At 35.8% G+C, this 21,412-nt stretch overlaps 1 protein-coding gene across 2 annotated transcripts in view; it reads right to left on the bottom strand.

Moving 5' to 3' along the window:
* The window catches only part of LOC103997930 (nuclear-pore anchor), a 33,278-nt gene that overhangs the window by 10,096 nt on the left and 1,770 nt on the right, over positions 1–21,412 (bottom strand). For both annotated transcript variants that reach the window (XM_065166971.1, XM_018818338.2), the window contains exons 3-32: positions 21,236–21,334; positions 20,072–20,200; positions 19,888–19,980; positions 19,727–19,792; positions 18,397–18,486; positions 18,199–18,276; positions 17,683–17,807; positions 16,276–16,396; positions 16,087–16,179; positions 14,885–14,933; positions 10,646–10,749; positions 10,512–10,580; positions 10,270–10,404; positions 10,061–10,165; positions 9,787–9,900; positions 9,597–9,675; positions 7,964–8,007; positions 7,793–7,866; positions 6,144–6,246; positions 5,411–5,545; positions 5,251–5,349; positions 4,973–5,014; positions 4,822–4,875; positions 4,107–4,286; positions 3,974–4,021; positions 2,131–2,181; positions 675–758; positions 527–601; positions 241–425; positions 57–159 (exon numbers count right to left, since the gene is read on the bottom strand). In XM_065166971.1, coding sequence (XP_065023043.1) covers positions 57–159; positions 241–425; positions 527–601; positions 675–758; positions 2,131–2,181; positions 3,974–4,021; positions 4,107–4,286; positions 4,822–4,875; positions 4,973–5,014; positions 5,251–5,349; positions 5,411–5,545; positions 6,144–6,246; positions 7,793–7,866; positions 7,964–8,007; positions 9,597–9,675; positions 9,787–9,900; positions 10,061–10,165; positions 10,270–10,404; positions 10,512–10,580; positions 10,646–10,749; positions 14,885–14,933; positions 16,087–16,179; positions 16,276–16,396; positions 17,683–17,807; positions 18,199–18,276; positions 18,397–18,486; positions 19,727–19,792; positions 19,888–19,980; positions 20,072–20,200; positions 21,236–21,334 — 2,826 coding nt within the window. The remainder of the gene's footprint in view (positions 1–56; positions 160–240; positions 426–526; positions 602–674; positions 759–2,130; positions 2,182–3,973; positions 4,022–4,106; positions 4,287–4,821; positions 4,876–4,972; positions 5,015–5,250; positions 5,350–5,410; positions 5,546–6,143; positions 6,247–7,792; positions 7,867–7,963; positions 8,008–9,596; positions 9,676–9,786; positions 9,901–10,060; positions 10,166–10,269; positions 10,405–10,511; positions 10,581–10,645; positions 10,750–14,884; positions 14,934–16,086; positions 16,180–16,275; positions 16,397–17,682; positions 17,808–18,198; positions 18,277–18,396; positions 18,487–19,726; positions 19,793–19,887; positions 19,981–20,071; positions 20,201–21,235; positions 21,335–21,412) is intronic.

A 21,412-nucleotide genomic window follows, 5' to 3' on the forward strand; every position in this document is an offset into this window, starting at 1 on the left:
ATCTAAAGTATCAAACTGTCAAAACCAAGAGTTTTATGTATAGAGGAGTATAGAACCTGTCTTTCATAATTGTCCTGGGCAGTTCGCCAGCGTTTGTGCTCCCTTTCTAGATCTTCTTTTAACAGTGACAATTGTGTGCCCAGTGATTCTATCTGTGTTCTACAGTAAGATGGAGAAACATTATGATGAGCTAATAGAACTTCACTAAAAAAATTGATAAAGAACTTCAGAAAAACATACACTTTTTGAGAAATTTCTCCCCTTAGTCCTGAAGTTTCAGCCAAGAGAGAAGAGACTTCCCTATCTTTGGCTTCAGTAAGAGAGACAGCTTCTTCACACTTTAATACATATTGCTTCTCGAGCTCAGACACCCTATCCCTGAGAGATGAAACTTCACCTTCTAAGGCCTTCTTTACTCTCTCAGCCTGAAGGCAAAAGGAAAAGCAAAATTTTCAGTAACAAGAAAATAGCTCAGAGAAGAAATTGGCATGTTCAACTTATCAACTCTAATCAAAGTCTGAATCACCTCCAATTTGTACGTTTCATGTGCTGATTCAATTTGCTTCAGTGCCACATCATTTGTGTGTGCTATTTCTTTGTACTGCCCAGACAGATCCAAGTCCATAGAATTATAGAAGAATAAAATATTATAAACATTTACTGGATTACCATACCTGAACCATATAATCCTTATTAGCTTTTGCCTCTTCTTTTATTTTTTCCAACTCCTCTGTTATTTTCCAGAGCTCTCCAGAAACCTATTAGAATCATTGAAAGAAACAAAATTTGCTTAGTGCTTCTTTCAGGTAAAAATGGGTACAGCTTAACATATCATTTCATTAATATGATGGAATAAGAATCTGCAGTATAATTATAGTATAAGAATGACGATGAATCTTTGTCATATATTACTGAATTATTATACAATTATACAGCAGATAGTTGCTAGAGCACAACTTCAATGAGATTTCATATGAGAATGTCTTTTCCAGGGAAGGAACATAGTCTCATAGAATATCACTTGACATTCTACCAATATCCAATATCAGTGCTGATCACTAGACATAACTCATAATTGTCAATGCCTACCTATATGGTTCTCTACACTAATTTTATCCAATGGTGCAGATGCTAGACATCTGACATTGTTACTTTGTGCACAAAAGCATCTGTAGGAATGGTTCAAACTTCAAACCATATATCAACACCAGAATTTATATTTTCAAGCCAAAAAAAAGACCTCATTGATGATACACCCTAAGAATACATGTATGGATTTATCAGGTAATAAAACACTTAAGCAACTAAAAGGTTGATCACAACCACATGTCCGCACATAAGAGGTGACAACATAAAAAATGAAAATTTTAAAAGCATGACTTTTTATGAAAAGTTCAAAGTTAATATAACACTTGCAGCAACTGAAAGGGTCAATTGTAACCATAATGTCCATGAATCAAAATGGATTAAGAAACATGAAGAACTTAAAAAGCATGATTTTTGCCAACACACAATCAGAGTACTCGGGCAATCACATGATCATTTGCTAAAAATAGTGGAAGGTGGTTTCCCAAAATATTTGCTGAAAGCAGAACTTAGTCTTTGATAAGAGAGCTGATTAAATAACAACTAAAGTGCTAAATGCATATCCGGGGACAATTATGTATCAATAAAATGATCACATTGGCCACAATATACAGTGAAGTTATGAGAGATACTAATGCACATTAAGCCTAAAATAAGAAGAGAAAACCAATTTATAAGTGTTATCTGAAATAACATCAGAATCTCCTAGTTTTGCCATGAAGCACACCCAGAATGTTATTTATAATAATTCCATTCTGAAATAATTTAACACTAAAGAGTTTGAAATAACTTGTGAATGCTACCATTCCTTATCCTTGGCAATAGCTGTAGGATTCTAGCTTTTGACCCAACAATGATCAAGAAGAAGCAAAAGGACAATTCTAACCAAACTTCACTTTGTGTTATGTGTCATGCTGTTTCACATACAGCTCCCTCAAATTTATGAATGTTAACAATCCAAATGAACTATTTGCATCAGCAAGGGTAAATTTTGGAAGCAGCGTATCAGTACCAAATTAACCCAAAAACATAAATGGAATGTACCTCATTTGTAGAAAACACTGTATGGTCATGTCTGCTATCCCCTTTAATGACCTGTATTGATAACATGATTAGCATACAAATAAGTTCAGCCCAATCCATTAAATCTCAAGCAATACAAATAATGAATGATTTTGGTATGAGAGCCTGCAGATCACTCCCTTTAGGGGGCAAGGCTCACGTGGTATGGGGCCAGTTCATTACAAGTAGAACATCTGTTATTTGTATTTTGTAGACTAATGAACCTGAAAAAGGCTAACCCACAAAGTAGTGCTAGGGTATGTCAAAGCATAAAGCCACTAATATGATTACCACATGCCACATACTGGAGACTACCTACATGCTGACCTTGACAAGGGGAACAAAATTTAGTAACAAACTCAGATGAAAAGATTACTAGATTCACGTGGTATATGTTTTGCTATGGGGAGATACTCTCCTGAGGCATGGCTCATAGTGGGGCCAGGAGACAACAAATGTGTTTATAACTCACTTACCACAGTAGAAATATTGTTTCAATTGCTTAGCTACCCCAGAAACTACTGGATCATTATCAGCTGGTATAAATAAACATATCAGAAGAAAATGAATGCCAAATTGCATACAAATGGCAAAAGGTCCACTCGGCATATAATGTTCCATTTAAGTGCAGAACAGTTTGCAGTAGATAAAAAACTTACAAAAATCCATAATGAAGGAAATTCCATTAAAGTGGTCCAGATTAATTACAATAAACAAAGTGACAAGCACATTAAAAACTTCAACAACCCATAACACACCAAATGCTTGATGTTTCATGTATTGTTTCCCATGATGGTTCATTCCATACAGATAGTCAAATCCAATTTCTGCTGATTTTATGGTCTTGTTGCTAAAAATAGCTGGACTCGGCCTACCCTGGCCTGACCTAATCAATTTTGATTTGTTAGCTTCAAAAGAAAAAAACAGAATATAAGCACTGAAATAGGCCAATGACTGTCAAAACTATCTTCGGATAGGAGCACTGAAAGAAGCAGAGAAAGATAGTGACTGTAAAGGGAAGGAAACAACAAGATTCTTAAGTTTGTCATCCACTGTCATGCTCATTGTCTGCCTCCACCTGAGCCAGAGGACCAAGAAAAACGGTAGAGGATAGAGAAAACAACTCTTAGCCTTGTAAGGGAAAAGGAAGCCCATGCTAAAGCATTAAGGCATTACATCATTCAGAGTTAATTCAAAGCCGATGTCTGCTTTCTTCAAAGAAAGTCTTTTTTTCTTTTGTCTTTAAATTATCTAGCACATCCTTGCATGATGTTTAAAGAGGTTTCAGAGCCACAAAGGGGCACGTCCTATCTTCAAATCCTATTTGATGAACAAGTTTTCAAGTTTCCTTTTGATTTTAACACCCAAAAATACTGTTTTAAAAACAATTAAACAGGCAATTAGATTCTTGATTTATCTTGCAATCCTTAAATGTTTCCCACGTTATTCATTCATAAACTGCCTTTTTTGAATGCCTCAACAAAATCCACGTAAAAAATTACAATGCTGGCATTAAGTAATTTCTCCAGTCATCATTTCTAAAATATATTATCAAAATACTTTCACATAATACGTCAGTCTTTAGCCATCTGAGATATCAAGTGTATCACAATATCTAAATGCTAAAGCGAAAAAAAAAAAAAGGGACAAACAGTATCATTCTAAGGCTTCATGGTGTGATCAAACCATTTTAACAGATCACCTAAGTAGCACCAAAATAAATGATATATATCGGAGGAACATAATAAGCAAAAGATGTAAACATCAAGAGAAGCATCATACAGCACCCAACATCTACTCAAAGACAAGAGGGTCTCACATTTACCTTATGTTCAGTACTCTTCATCTTTGTTTCAAACTCAGAACATCGAGCCTAAAAGATAGAGACTTAATTCAGACAAGATATTAAGAATATAAATATTGAAATGTGTAACTTCCATATTTAATTTAAAGAAAACCTCAGCTACAGCAGCCCTAGACTCGGCAGATGCAACAGCACTCCAGGCCTCAGCTAACTCTTTCTTCATTTCCTGAAACTGGTTTATAGAAGCCTCCAATGCATTTTCCTTTTCATTTGTTAGAGCACGAACACGATCCCTTTCTTCTTGAAGTTCTCTCTTGACTTCTGCCCACTCTCTCTGGACAGAGGAGATTTGTCAACAGCACTATCATGTGTGCGATAATATATACAAAACTAACCAATAAGCATTAACAACAAAAATTTTTTGTCATTAAGCTCAGTTGGACCCCAGCCAACAAGCTGCTTGAAGTTAGCCTGCAGAAATTAGCACCACATCTGGAAACCTTTTGAATTGGCACTGTCAAATGGTATGATACTAAGCCAGGTATCCAAATGTATACCTAGGTCCAGAGTCTCAATTTAATATGTAAATCCAGTATTAAGCAATGTACTGGAAAGATAATAAAAAAATGCAACAACTCGGGCATTTGAAATACAAGAAAATGTAAGCACTTATTAGTGGAAGGATTCTCAATATGCATATGAAAACAAAAAAAAAGTGATTATCACGAGGGAAAAGGAAAAGACGGAAAAAAAACACAAACTACAAGAAAGAGGACAACCCAAAAAATCGCATGCATATGACCTTAAAACAAAAGAAAAATGATGCAGAATATTAATACTACAAAAGAAGCTGAGTATAATTGTCATACCTCTATTTGTTTTGCATATTCCTCTAGTTTTCTCATTTCTACAGCTCTTGAATTCTAAATTATGAGAAGAAAATTATCAGAATATACATCATTTATAACCCAAATGATGTCAAAAAAACACAGCAATAGGAACAGCTAACGACAAACATACCTCCCGAACCTCTCCAGCACTTTGAATGGTGTCAAGGCTTGACTGCATCAAAAGCAAACCACCATCCAAATTATCAATCGAATAAAATAAACAGTAACAAGTTTTAACATCATTTATCATGCAACATTCTCCAGATCATAAAAAGGGAAAGGCATGCACAAACAAATGCCCACCTGGAACTCCAGAAAGAAATGCTACACAAAACCATGAAAATGACAAGCTACTAAAGAACAGTGATGGATTCAAAAGATAATTGTGAGAACAGTATCAAACAACACCTGAAGACGATGTACTCTCTCCGATAAGTTGCGAACTTCATCAGAAGCTCTTCTTTCTGAGTTATTTAGTATCTCTTTTTCATGCTTCAAAATGGACACCTGAAAAGGCAGCATATGAATAAACTGATCCAAAAACATCAACACAAAGTGATTATCCTACCTCCATAGTTAGCTTCCTTGCATTCTCCTCAGCTTCTTGTAGAGAATTAGAACATTCCCGGAGCCTCTTTTGGAAATCAACTACTAAATGAGTCAATTCCACATTTCTAGCTGAGACAGCATTGGCTTCCTTTCTCTGCATAGATTTCAGAGGAAAATGCACAGCGATGAATGTAAGCATTACAGGAAAAAAAGGACTTCTAAAGCACAAATGCTCTTGATACAAGACGAATATCAATTTATCAATACAAACCTACTAAAACAAAGCACACAAATGTCCATATGGAGTAAACTAGTTGATTGACACATGCCTTGCAAATTTAAATATACAGATCTAGAAGTAATATGTTCCTGTTTGATATTCATGTAAAAAGATGGGACAAAATGAGATATTTGAATTTCTTTTTACTTTTTCTGAGACACATTAGCTATTGCAAAAATGGTTCATCCAATGTAAATTAAGACTAGTATACAGGTTTTCAGAGGCTGCACTGTGGTTAAATAAAGATGACATTCACATTGTTACCAGTCTAAAAGGGAGAATTTTAAATAATTCCACAAAGAAAAGAACACAGGTGATATCAAGAAAGAACATTTAATGTGGCGAGGCAGAAGGAAACTCAGAACAATACTCCTCAGCGTCTAGAATAAATACTGGATATGCTAAACAAATCAACAATTTATAACAATTTACAAAAGATTACTTATGCTATCAATTTTCAGCAAAAATCTACCTGGTGTTCAATTTCCTTCTTCAAACCATCAAAATGATCTTTGGCAAAATTTGCTTCCAAAGCCCTTTTATCACGTTCTAAACGTAATGAGGAAACTTCACTCCTTATTGAAGAACAAAAACACAGACCACAAGATTTAAAGAAGTGGCATAAAATATAAATGTCAGATCAAGCATCAACTAATAAAATAGAATACAGGAACTTTGTACACAGCTTGCATGCACACAAGGCTGTCTATATTTACAAACTCAAAACAAATAAAAATGATTTAACTGTTTTAGAGGGTAAACGGAACCCAGTTAGAAACCCCTGAAATTTCAGTGTGGTTCGGGCCAGATTCTCATAACATTTACAGGCACTTGTGGAAGTCTCATGGTATTTATCAGGTGTGCCATCCAGGCACTGATACACTATATGTCATGTTACCAAAAAAATCAACAAATAAATAAAAATTTGGTAACTTTTGAGGCATATCAGGAGTTCCAAAACCTTAACAACTGTTCGGTAAAAGGTCCAATGGTTTACTACAATCATAGAACTGTTTCAAACCTTTCTTACAAGTACGTTAATTTCTCAGAATAAAAAAATTATGCATTCAAACAGATTGCCATCAAATGGCTAACGAGAAACCAATTTTGGAAGTGCAACCGATATGACATTGTGATACAAAGCAAATAAAATACTCTTCATGGTTAGAACCATTCATCAGTTAATACTTCGCAGTCATCCTGAACCAACAGCAGAGAAGACATAAGAAGACTTAAAATGTGGTGAGAATAGAATGATTTATGTAAAAAAAAAAAAAAAAAGACAACTTCAATGTTACACGAAGAAAAGCAGAAGAGATTAGGGGTGGAAAAAGATATTCCCAGTACAAAAGGAGTCTTTCAATAAGATAAAATGACACTTTTTCGACAAGCCAGCAATTTATAGAGGATTGAAATATCATAATTTAGCTTTAAATGGACTTATATGCACTTGGATGCAGGCATGTTGGCTATATTGAGAGACATAAAATGAAGTTCATGTTATGCAGAAGACAACACCTAGAAGCAGATACAGGGAACTGGAACCAACATTACAAAGTGAATTAGGAGGAACATGGTAAATGCTTAAGGAGGATTTCAAAAGAAAATGCACTGACTAGCCCAGAATGGTGAAAAAAATTAGTTATGTCAATCCCATATGGTAAATGCTAGCTGTTCTCCATTTACTCAAATACCAAACAGGGAAACCCACACCTAGAAAATCATATGGGTCAAATCCTTGGGCACCAATCAGAATCACGTGGGTCAAATCATCAGACACCAACCATTTGATTACATTAATATTTGTTAGGAATGATAATCTTCACACAATCACAAAGGAGAGAAGAAAAAACAAAAAAATAATTTAAAAATAACATCTAACATTTACTCATCTCCACATTAAATAATCAATTATGTCCCTTCCAACTGCTTAAAAAAAAAGGTGCTCATTAAAGTCTCAAAGACCATTTTTAGACAGTTTGCAGCAACAATAACAAACTATTTCACAAAATGAACTGAAAAGTAGAAAATTATTCTAACTTTGGGTATGCAAAAAAATCAATGCAATAGTGACAAGGCAGGAAGCTCGATCTATGATGCACCAAAGACAGTTAACAATACCTTAATTTACCCAAGTCCTCTTCTAGACTTCTAGCACGCTCAGCGAGCTGCTCATAGGCTTTCCTTGAAACTTCCTAAACACAATGGAAGAACAATTCCATTAAGACAAGGCAAACAACAAAAGAAAAATGACAGAATGATCATTCACATGATCCATCAAGTAAAAATTACCTGAGAACCCTCAAATAGAAGCATAAGCTCCTTCTTTCCATCCTCTGCAAAAATATTCACTGATAATTGCAAGAATAACCAAAGTAGTGGAACCCAACATGCAGAAATGAAGACTTGGGGTGGCATTCATTTCCTGGCAGAAAAAGTATGCTGGGTATTTGTTGGTACCTAAGAAACTACGGTGCAGAACACTTATTTGCCATAGATGGGAGCTGCCACTGCCACTTGAAACTTAACACTGGTGGCACCTTGGTTGGATCAGACCAACCGGATGGACTGCCTTCCTTACAAAGGGTGCTAACAGTAACCTTGTGACTACAGACATCCTATCTGGGACTTCATTGTCCAGTTTAGCTCAAGAAAAGACCCCAGTGGAACCATGCATTGCATAATATTATGGTGTAGAGTGACTAAAATACCCATTTGAGTTTTTGAAAAACTATATTGAAAAAAAAAAACATGTGCTACTTGAACAAACAAGAACATCTCTTCAACATGTTAATCTTTCAGGACTTCATGGTAGTTCTTGTAATCATATGCATATATAGGAGGAGATAACATACAGCAAATCAGGTTGCCAATCTTATGAATGTCATTTTCCGGCACACATACATCAGAGGCATTCAAAGTGCCTTTTTAAGGCCAGAATGAAAATGAATAATCAAGATGAATAAAGCATGATTAATAAGCATAGTAGTCCCACAACAAGGAACAGACAATGACAACAGAACAGAAAATGTAGTTGCAACCAGTGATTTCAAAAGGCGCTCACCTTGCCCAAGCGCTTCGTAACAGGGTCACTCGGACGCGCTTGAAGAAGGCGCCGCCCAGGCGTGCATCTGGGCCCAAACAATGGGTGACTTAGGCGAGCGCCCGATTAAATCAAGTCCAGATTAGCCCAAGCGTACTTTGTTGGACCACGAGCCTCTTCCTCCCTATGGTCATCGGACCGTGAGCCCCCTTCACCCTACGCTGCCAAACCACGAGCCCCCTTTGCCCTACGCCGTCGTACCACGAGCCTCCTCCCCCTACACAACCGTCTGCAACTTTGTTTCTTCATCATGTGTGTTTATGTCGTCGACCAGCTTTGGTTTGCCATAGATTGCCAATATCCTCTGCCCTAATCACCACCATCCTCCATCGATTACTTCTCCATCTCCTCCTCTTTCTCAGTTTATAGGTAACAACAGCTTTGTTAAATGATCTCTTTCCTGCACCATTAATGATCTCCTATTTCCTATTTGTATTTCCTACACTTCGTTAAATTTCCAACATCAACTTGAGGTGGGTACACTATTAGGAGTTAGAACATATACTGTTACGTAGGAATATTGTAGATATCTGCTCTTATTTCCTGCAATGTAACTTTACTTTATGTGATTGTGTCATTTTTATTTTTGTGATCATATTTATCAATCATAATATATTTTTAAAATTTTAATATCTGGGAGCACCTTGCTTCACTTAGGCAGGAGACTAGGCGAGCACCTAGCGCTTTTGAAAACACTGGTTGCAACATTGCACATGCAATTTGATGTATAAAGTCACATATAACAAAGATGACTTGGATAATAATCCTCAAGATTCCAAAGTGCATCTTAGTACAATATATCGAATGTAAAAAAAATTGCACCTGGAATAGATTCTTTGTACACGTGGCTAGAAGCTAACGTCCTCCTCTCTTCCTCATACAATCTCCTATACATTGCAACCTAAACAAGAAATAGGCAAGATTGCAACATGGATGTAAAACACTTAAGCAATGTTGAATATGTTTCTTTCGTAAAGTTCAAAATGAGCATGACCACAAGCCCATGACTTACAGAGCTATGAAGAGATTCAATCATCTGCCCTTGTTCTTCAGATTTTTTTAGCACTGTATCAACCTTAGCAGTTGCCTCCTCAGTGACCTTTTGGAGCTGAATTTGGAAATTCTCCTAAAAAACAAGACATGAATACTCAGACAACTAGACAACCATCAAGTACACTGTAAAAATACAAATAGTGTAATGAAGTTGAACTAATTTATAAACTCCATATTACAAACACAAGTGGAAAAGAAAGATCCAAAATATCATTTAAGAACTTGATATTCACCTTTAACTCCTCTTCCTTATTCTCAATTTCACTAGAAAGCCTAAGCACATGACTTCGGAGATGGACATTTTGCTCAACTAGTTCATTTATGTCCTTGAAAGACATCTGTTGGAAGTGGAAAATATATGTAAAACATTTCAGAACTTATCTGAAAGGAGTGATTTTAAAGTGAAAAAATGTCATAAAATTTATTATGTAAACTGACATACAGGGCATTCAGTAGTAGAACCCCCGGCATTAATTCCATCAATGTCAAGAGAACTTGCAAGAGAATTGTCAGCATATACTTGAGAAACACCACAGCGAACTTGAATATCTTGGCATTCTTTTAATAGTACTGTCACCTACAACAAAGTCATTGCATCAACAAAAATGTTCATCAATGGATTCAATCTTAATCAGCACTTCATATTTTTCCTCTTAATGACTCAAAGAACATGAAGACACCTACCTGTTTCTCAAGATCACTGATTTCCTTCTGCGCGATTGTATAATCACGCTCACGCTTTTTCAATTCGGCCTAAAACACAACTTTTAGGACAGACTGTAAAAATTAATATGTATTTCCACAATGAATTTCCATACCTTCAAGTTTCGAATGATATTCTCAAAACTATCATGCTCCAGCAAAGACTGCTGCAACTTTTGGTTCATCAAATTGTAGGCTTCAATCATTCTCTCATGTTCAGCTGATACAAAGCTAACAAGGTTTTATCTTCCAGCAAGAACATAAATGAGTACAACAAGAACACAACCACAATAAACATATTAAAATAATCATGGAAGAAGTAGAAATGCAAGCCTTCCACATTTCTGGTTTCAGATAATTTGACTTGACAAGAGTTAAATATAATAATCACATAGTGAATACAAAATCATAGAGCCACAGATCTCGATCATAATAGCATCAAAAGCATAAAAAAGAAAGGTAACCAAGAAACAGGAAAAACAACGGGAGCAAAAAAGATCGGGCAAAGTGAATATCAGAAAGCTAAATCGGTGCCTCAAGCCAATATTCACAGTACAAGGCCGCCATGCATAATAGAAGTCAATATCCTAATTGTGTTTGCTGTACAACAAATGCTACTGCACTATAAAGAAATAAGCTACAGACAATAGCACAGGACTATGGTTTTGCAGTACCATGCCATCTTGAACAGGACCAAAAAAAAGAATCTCATCTAGAGTTTGAATATTCTCTAATTACTAAGTTTACAGGTTCTTATTCAAGTATTGCAGTCCAATTGGGGTCAATCAGTTGGGAATAGTTTCAGCAAGCAGCATCTTTTCTTCTTATTAAAGAGTCCAAGATTATGTAGAAGTAGCAGATCAATTATATTCATTGATAAACATGCAACCACTTTAATGTATCCAATTTCATTTTCTCTATCACCAAGATTTTCTGAAATCAGATAAATATTAGTGTTGCTGAAGAGAGCCTAGCATAACAAAAATTATTTCCCATTTTAATCTGTCTTTCAGTATATAAGAATCAAAGGTCTTCCATTAGTTATCTATTGTTTCAGCATCGAACTCCCTAAATCAACATACCTAACCGATACAATTGACTCTCAAGACTTCTACCAAACAACGCCCACAAAGCCATCAGTGTGGCCATCCTAAAAAGATATCCTTGCCTTGTGCAGCAAACTCCCAACTCTTTTGAATTCTTCATGAAACTTATTGAGAACATCAGTCTACATATCAAACCCTAACAAGGTATATCTAAGATTCAAATGTCCAATATAAACTAGGCCAATTTGTTGGCTTGTACCAGCTGGCACTGTAAAGCAAGGTATGCAATACCGTACCATACCGGTGTTTCGAGATTGGCTCGGTACGGTATGGTACCGTGTACCGAGCGGTATGCCAGGGCGTACCGAACGGTACACCTAATTTAGGTGCAAAACCCTCTGAAAATATCTGAAAATAAAAAAAAAGTTAAGATAGGATTTTTAAGTTAGAAATAAATATAGTAATAGCATAAGTTTAGCAAAATCAATGTAAATTAGGCAAAAATAGTATCACATATCTTTTTCGGGCTTTGAAGAATATCTTGTGCAAGGTTCGTATTTCAGTCCATTACGGATTGTCCTTATATAAATATTAAAATATCTACAGAAAAATCATTTGAATTATTAGACTATTTTATTACAATATAAACTCTAAAATTCAAATAAATTAAATAATCATATATGTAGATATACATGATTGCTGATTCTACCACCAAAACAAACGACGGGCCTCAATGGGTGGTGGATCGGGGTCCTCGATCTTATACATCTGCATATCAATATGATATGTTTGTTGGACCTAATCATGAAATTGATCCCATGACATAGTGTATTGATATACTGTATGCCATTGATGCATCAATGTGGTGCTGATCGTCATGAATCATATTTGTCCGAGGCAACTCTTGAGGCATATATTGGTGAATGTCAGAGCTTTTACTTTCGCTACCGATCTGTTGCTCTGTATCATACTATTGCTCAGAGAATGAAGACCAACTATCACCATACTGTTGTTGCCCATATAATTCTTCATAATACGATGGTTGCGAATACGATGAGCTTCTTTCTGTGTCTATATCATGTAGGTTGTGTCTATGAGAAAGGGGTCCAACGGTCAAATAGCATTGTAGCAATGTTACAGTGCGGTAACGGTCGAAATCGACCATTACCGAGTTGTGTCGAGCGATAACGATTGAAATTTCAACCGTTACCGCCCGATATTACCCTGTATCGTCCAATACGAGGCGCTTTTAAACGTTCCGCCGGATAGCGGGCGGTCCGCGTACCAATAAGCCGTCAGACCGGTATGTACCGCCCGGTACCATTCGAAATTGCATACCTTGCTGTAAAGAACCTTTGTTTTAATAGATTTAAAATTCTTGATTCATTTCCATCTCATCCGAGCCTTTTTCTTCTTAAGATTAGATTGTTGAACCTAGTAAATCAAATTACGCCAAGATTGGTTTGGGCATGAATGGAGACACTGACCTGACCTCCCCATTTCAGGCAATCAATTCCAATTTTTCTAAGATGTTAGGCATAGGTTTTTGGTTTCAAAACACCCCGAACTGAATGCCTTTCAAGGCTCACAAAGAGTGGCAAGGTCGTTCTTCCTCTCTACATGGTCATCTGACCACCTTCGCCCACCCCGTCATCATCGCTCATCCACTTGTCGCTTACCTTCCACCAAATCTCTAATACTTTTCTTCTTTGCCACTTTTCTTCCACCACAACCTCATCCTCTCCTTCTCTCCTTCCTTCCTCCGGCCCCCTCCCTAGCAAAACGAATATCATGGTGCATACCAACAGACCATGTGTCGCTACATCGGCAATGACCAAACCGAGACCAGAAAGGCCATCAATCAGTATGGATGCAATAACCAAAATTTTATTCCTTGGTTGAACCCCTATCATTTTCATGATTAGGCTTCCTTAAAGTATGTTTTTATGTCTAGAATCTTCTATGTAGTTATTCCAGACAATATGAGGATAATCACATGCATCTTAAGACACGATGGCCTTTGAAATCTCATCTTCGAAAGCTAGCACAGACCAAACTAGAGTTTAGATCAAGTCCTTTGATTCGCATAGTCAAACGAGAACTTGGTTCAACCATGATGCTATTCTTCAATTATGGTGAATGAAGCAATTACCTCAAATGTTTTTCTTAATGCTCTACCTTGACCGTGTAGTTGTCAATGCCCCTTTTAGACAGTAATTTGAGGTAGGAAAGCAGGATTCAAGTCTTGTTGTGCAAGACACTTGAGACAAAAATGAGGTTTCAAGTCTTTAAACAATGAACATAACCAGCCACATCAAGTTCACACGATTCATCAAAGAACCAACAGGGTAGGCAGGATTTTAACCCACACTTAAAAGCACATTCGATCAAGAAGCCAAACTAGACTGGACAGATAACCAGTGAGAATCAAACAACTATAGCTTATATGGCAATGCTCCCTAAATAATGAAATAGAACAAAAAATCTATCATATGCTTGGAAATATTTGGATGCTCCTAAGAAGTTACAGTAGTTGTATATTATTCCTAATTAAGAATCCTGTGAATAAATAACCTCTTGAGTCTACCCAGATAAGATAGATCATTGTGTTAAAAATAATGATTATCATATTACAATTCTTTTCAATATGAACATGCCTATTTTTCTCACTCCATGCATCTAATTATCTCCATCTCTCATGTGCGAGTCTTCATTTAACTTCTAAGCCCTCCTTTTCCCTCCCAATCTTCTAGCTCCCCACACCATTAACTCCCTTTCCCATGGTTATAACGGAAATCATCTATACAAAACAAAACAATCAAAGAAATCCATGTACCACAAAGAATAATATTAAAGAGGCTACCACCACGAGGTAGTAATTGTTGGACATTTGCATAAATCAATAGTTACATGTTCTTGGTACATTTGATGAACACAAATGGGAACATAAAGTTCCTAAATGTGTTTTAGTTCTTGTGTGCAAAGGTACAAATGAAATAGTCCAACAAAAATTCAATTTTCTTTGCATATGCCTAGTATCCTAACCAACATTCACAAGGCCAATAGGAGACTTGATAGTTCACTGTTTAAACAATTCCACAAGATATTATTTCCTATGTAGAACCTGATTAACAAAATAGCATTTTAATTACAAATAAGTTACATCCACCTGCTAGCTCAGATACCATAAATCAGAAGAACAAAAAAAAGTATATATAACAACAAAACTTATGAATGAAAAGGCAATTTATGAAATATAAAAAACAAAAAAAAGGCTATCTCTAGTCAGCATAAAACTGAAGGAGTCACCTCGTTCATCCAAAATTATTTCAGCCTTCTCCTCGATTTCATGTAGAACCTACATGTTCAATTTAGACAAAATTAAGCATCAAATACAAACATTAGTAATTTCTTGTATAACCTACATGTTCTAATTTAGAAAGAAATAAGCACCCTAATACTATGATGTTGAAATAAACACCTAAAAGCACAAGTCTCTCACAGATGCAACCATGGATAATAAAATTTAATGATACATAAGAGGAATTTTCACATATTCAGACACTACTCGTATAAACCTAACTTGTGTTTTTGGCTGCTACATGGCTACTCAAAAAGAGAAAACCTGCAGTATCTTCGACCAAAAATTAGGTATCATTGTCAGGTACACTTAAAAAGTTGCCAAAAAAAGAACACAAAAATGCACAAGTGTGTCATTCAAAAATAATTAAACAAATCATGTAACTTCAGAAGAATTTCGTTCTAGCATCCATTTCAACTTGTGCAAATAATGACTATACAAATACCTAAACCTCAAAGTCATATACTATCACAGAATTCAATTTCCTCCTACCCGCATTGTGAAAATTAATTAAACAAAAGACTTCTCAACAATATAGAATCTACAATAGCAATAGTATTTGAATAGGAAAGTGGAACTTCAAAAATCGAATTCTAAACAGAAGAGAATGCCTAAAATAGCATGCTGAAACTTTCATGGATTTGATTGGATTTCTCATTTCTTTGTCTATCCTCATTAAATTTACAGGGCAAGTCTACTGAAGGCTCCCGCTCATTAAAAGAGGTTATATAATGGTTTCACTGTCTGCTGATCCTATTCGATGAGAAAAGTGTTCAGTAAGATGACCATTTTGGTGGAACCTATAGGGCAACTCTTTATATTGCCAACAAGTTACTGGTCTCAGAATCCATCGTATTTGAATACTATCACGAGATACTATATACCAAAAATGAAATTTGATAAAGGAATTGAACAAAAAAGTGCAAGCTGCCAACAAAAACCATAGCTCTATGCTAAAACATCCATAGCTCACAGTAACCATGCTGCAGTATCCAATAAGATGCTATCTCAAACGAAAAGGTTAGGAGTACAAAATTTGTGGAAAAAATAACTTCAGAGCATGATTCATTAAATATCCTAAAGAATAAGAACTTGTCGACATTAAAAAAATGACAGCCATCTATCATGGTGCAATAGTCAGAATCAGTACCCGCTCCAAAACAGCTTCTGCATTTTTTCGGCCCCATTTCTCATGCCGTGCAGCATCAGCAGCTTCTTGATATTTTTCATATATTTTAGCAAGCTGCATTTTGAAGAAAACAACTTCAACAAACAAGCACACTCAATAAGCAAAAACTAACAATGAAGGACAAGATTGAGAGTAGGTGCACGATCTCACACTCCAGCCATCCCTTATTAGGGAAGCCGCTAATGCGGTGCCTGAAATACCAATTGGAAACTTGGGGACAAGCATCTGATTGTTCTCATATGTTCTACAGCTGGTTGTTTCTGCAACTGATCTGCGAAAAAGTAAAAGAGATCCTTATAACAACACAAATAAGCCACAATGCTTATCACATGACAGAACAGAACTAGGATGTACCATGAACTCAAACAACATTCAGAAAGAAACAAGAGATATTAGAGTGGAAGGAGATGTGGTCAGAGTACATGACACATTATATCAGCAAAAACTTTCAATAGCTTCTGGTCAGATTTTCTGTTAAGTGAAAGAACTTTCACCTCATGTAGGTCCCATAAATATACTGTCCAAGCCGAATTCAACAGGACTTTTTAGATGAGTGCCATGTATTTCAGAATTTTAATTTTTGATCAAATCTCAGGTTTCATGATATCAAAAAGGTGCAATAAGAAGCATATTCATTTCAATTCTTCATTTCAATTCTTCGTTTCAATTTTCTATGCCCAAAATTTCCAGATCCAGAATTGTTTCCGTAAGACACATTTCAAGTACACATATCTTATGTTTCCAACTATGTATTTGCCTTAAAACTAAAATGACAGAGACGATGTAATAAAAGCACCATTGTTCTCTTCTGCATAATTGCGTATGAGAGTGTAAACTAATATCATCAACTATATAGGTCAAGTTCACAGGTTCTGAAAGAAAACAAACATGAACACAAACCCATCCTACTTGTCAGTATCAACCAGAATTTATTCTCCTGTTTGACAAAAAATTACAGATTGTTCTACAGGAAATTATTTAAAAGAACAAACAAGTTGCTAACCACAAATATAGACTTTTGTAAAGAATAAAATTTAATTGCACAGAACCAACCTGTAAGCCACATTTCTCCTCAAACACAGTACTGCCTAATAGAACAATATATATTCTCTAAAGAAGTACCTGTTAACCACTTCGCTAACAGGAATTTCTTATAATGTTCACAGTGTTCAACTATTCTCAAATCTGAAGTTTGACCTGGACAACATTTAGTTGTCTCATAAAACATACCTCTCAACTTCCTCAATATCTTCAAGTATCATGTAAATCAAGTTTCCATTTAACTACTCCAAAATCCAGCAATATAAAGTTCTTAAAAGCAAAAAAACTGATGAAGAAATAATGACTAAAAAATATAGTACAAATCCACAAAGAAAAAGAAGCTCCTTCTCCCAATCGCTTATTCCAATATTCCTACATAATTTCATTATTCAAATAAAAATGAACTTTTTTTCATGATAAACAGAATCTTAAATAATTTATGAAATTTAGCTCTTAATAAAAATAACACAAGAAAATAAACTTATAATCCAAGCAATCGAAAGACAGAGCACATACAGCTCCTCTAAATTTGTATCTGCATGAAATCTGGACATCGGGATGATGCTCAATTCATTAGCCTTTCTAGCACTCTCAAGTTCAGCTTCATATTTCTCTAGTTTTCCTTTCATGTCGGAAGCATCCTACATGACAAGAAAAAGTCACATTATAACAGAATAAAAACAAAACTTTCAAAATGGCTTCTCATGTGACTATAGAAGCCCTTATTTACGATCACGAGCAGACTAAACATACCAATCTATATCATTTGTACAATAAAGAATGACTGTCTGTATGGATGAAAACAATAGATCTCTGTTGCATAATTGCAATGTATATTGATTGCACAGGCACGAGCATGAATGATATGGTCAAAAATGTACCTCAGGATACTAACATGCATCAACATGAAACATGGGAGGTAATTTGACAATTTGACAAACAGAGATAAACAAAATATGCTAACTTGTACCCCTACTGGAATTAATAACAACCAATTTATAAGTTATTCAGCGTCAAAACCCAAATTCATACCTTCTCAAGATTTTTTCTCAGGGAAGATTCATTTTCAAGTTTATTTTTGTACTCATTTTCAACCTGGGAAAGATGTGTCTGCATCCGACAAAGGAAAACAAAAGCAGAAGATCAACAATGAGTGCATATTCACTATACAGACTGAAACTGAATATAGGTAAAAATATGTAATGCATGAGATGGTAAACATATCCTAACCTCCAAAGCTTTAATAACACCCTCAAGCTCTCCAGCCTTTTTGGACCATTCTTCAGATCTCTCTTTGTATAGTTCAGCCAGTTTTGTAACCTTTTTATAAAGAGAAATTAGAAGAGACATAGATTTCATTAAAGCATTGTCAAATGACATTTTAGTTCTGTAATATGTTACAAAATAAAAAGGCCTTCATACTAAAGATAATTACAACAAACTGAATATGATGGAACCAAAACTACATGATCCATTATATCAGATCAACTTGCACTCTGAACCACACTGATAAACAACAATAACAATCAACCATTGCAAGTATTAGCCAGTATACATTAACCAGTTCAAGGAACAATTTTATATATGAGAGCAAGGACAAGCCAAGTACAAGAAGCTTGTACAAATGCAGAATATGGAGGGTGAATGTGCAATCTGACCCCTAGAAACAGAAAGATTGCTTCTGTCACTCAAATCCCGGCTACTCAGACTGCTCAGGAACAGCCTTAATATGGCGCCAAGGCTCGCCCTCTAATTTTACATATGAAAAATCCAAGGTTCGTCGTACTACAGCATACAGTTACTGTACTGCAGTTTACCGCTCAGTATGGGTGGTACTTACCAATCCAATAAGAGACTGGTATGGGCAGAACATACCAGTTTGTCGCCTACTATACTGTGTCAGTACAGTTCGGTATGTACCATATCGATAGCTGGTCAGTCCACCAGTATGAACTGGTAATACGAACCATGTAAAAATCCATTTAAAACATTAATAATCAGATGCTAAACTGCTGTTAACCTCTTCAAATTCCTCCCTACATCATTCAGATTGTGAATAAATGAATCTCAAGACAGGAGAGATAGGATAAGAAGCGGCACAAGAGATGAAGCAGAGTACAACTTGAAGTTAGACAGTATTAAGTATTTTTTTCTAAGCAAGCTAGTGGAAAACAATCATTGATCATCAATGTAGGTACACCCCAAGTTAAACCTTACTTCCCCCACCCCAAAGAAAAAGGTATAACTACATCTAGAGAATATATGACAGAAGTTCTCGATCGTCCCCAATGTTTACAGATGTTATATGTTAACAGCCAGTGAAAAATATCTTCCCCAAGCACTACATGTAATGCAAAGGAACCACAGCAAAATCCAGATCAAACCCCAAGACTCTTCTTCAATTCTTGACTTTTACTTGGTCTACAAATTATTTGCTAGTTTTTAAAATTTCTGCATGTTTTTCAAGTGTACTTTATAAAAGCAGCTAAAGATTGCTGATAACCAGAGAAGCATGAATATCAATAACACAGCAACAAACTGAATTAAAGATGATACTGACAGTTGACAGTTCAGAAGAAAGTTGCTCTTCGTTAGCTGCAGCGGCATCCTTTGACGAGCACAACTCCTTAAATTGGCCAATAAACAGAACATGATATGAACAGGCCAGACAAAGAGAGTGGCAAACTTATAAAGTTAATAATCAAAAGAATGTAACATTACTTTTTCCAACGAGGCATTTCTCATTTCCAACTCCTGTATTCTTTCATTATTTCGTTTCAATGAACTAGAAGTTTCATTGATCTGTCTCTCAAACTGCAAATAACATAACAGGAATAGTTGCAAAGCTTTCAGAACTCAATGTGCTGAAAAATAAAACACCTTTCATTAGGATTAGAACACTCACGTCAGCAAGTTTAGCAGACATATCAGCCACGATTTCCATATGTGTTTTACGCTCTTCAACAAGACTGTTAACCTTTGCACTCAATTCTTCATTAAGCCATGCATTGTGCTTTTCTAGAAGCTCTTTCTCCTGTTCATTATAACAATGTAGAAAAAGATTAAGTATGATGACATTATCATCAACGAAATATGGTTGCAAATTTGATATCCAGATGAATCTGGCAATCTGGTTTCTAAAGCCCAGAAAAGATTTTATATGGCTTTGGAATTAGGAAAACTTTAGAAGAAAAGCATGAAAAAGCAAAAAGACCCCCAAAAAGAGTTTGCTAAGATTATAGTTTAAGACTTCAGAACATGTAGTAAAGATGAGTGCTCAAGAATTAAGAATACAACCTTAGCTAACCTGCAACAAAAAGGGCAACCCTCACCCTCAGAGCATGACTCCTGCCAAAGGTCATAGGGATACAAATACGTGCACTGAGATCTATGTCCATCAAGAGGTTAACGTGACCTAGCCTATGCCAGAATGGAGTGAACTTACAGTTGCACAAAGGCCCACTAAAAGAAGTACCAAAATGACCCATAGCATTTTTTAACATATTTGGGAAAGGTTGCAGAAGATAACAAAAACATCAACAACACGACAGCGACACTAGATACGGAAACAACAAACACTGTCTTAATCAATTAAGCCCTTAGGTTAAAAAAAAATATGTAGTGTTGCTACAGCATGTAGACCTAACCTATCTGAACCACCAAAAATAAAATAAATCCTATCATCGATCAGTAAGTCCAACCACACACACACACACACACACATATATATATATATAATGTGATTCAGGTCTAATCAACTAGAGATTGAGTAGGGTTGGGAGTCAAAACACATGGACATGCAACATAATCATGGCCCAGTGAAATGCACAAAACTGGCAAGTTTCCTACAATCAACTTTGCATTCAACATAGTACCTTGTTTGGGAAACAAAATTCATCAGTATGAGTTCATCTGTACCAGTTATCCACAAATGCAACAATCAGGAAGTAAAAAACTAGGAATGATATGTGACACTTGCCTCTGGCTTCCATGCAAAACACAATAGCTACTCTATGACGCAAGGTACTCATACTTAGTCCTATAAATAACTGCAGTATGTAATCTTGACCTGATTAACACGAACACATGTAGCACGACATCGTGCCAATTCTGCTTCTTGATTCTGCAGCCTGGCCTCCTTGTCAACAGCATTATCTGTCAGATTAATCTACAGAAAAAAAAAAACAAAAATTCACAGTTGGGTATTTTGCAGGGTGATGATAAACACTTAAAAGAAAAAAATAAG

This window comes from Musa acuminata, chromosome BXJ3-9 (assembly GCF_036884655.1).
Source record: "Musa acuminata AAA Group cultivar baxijiao chromosome BXJ3-9, Cavendish_Baxijiao_AAA, whole genome shotgun sequence".
In the NCBI taxonomy this organism is placed as follows: Eukaryota; Viridiplantae; Streptophyta; class Magnoliopsida; order Zingiberales; family Musaceae; genus Musa; species Musa acuminata.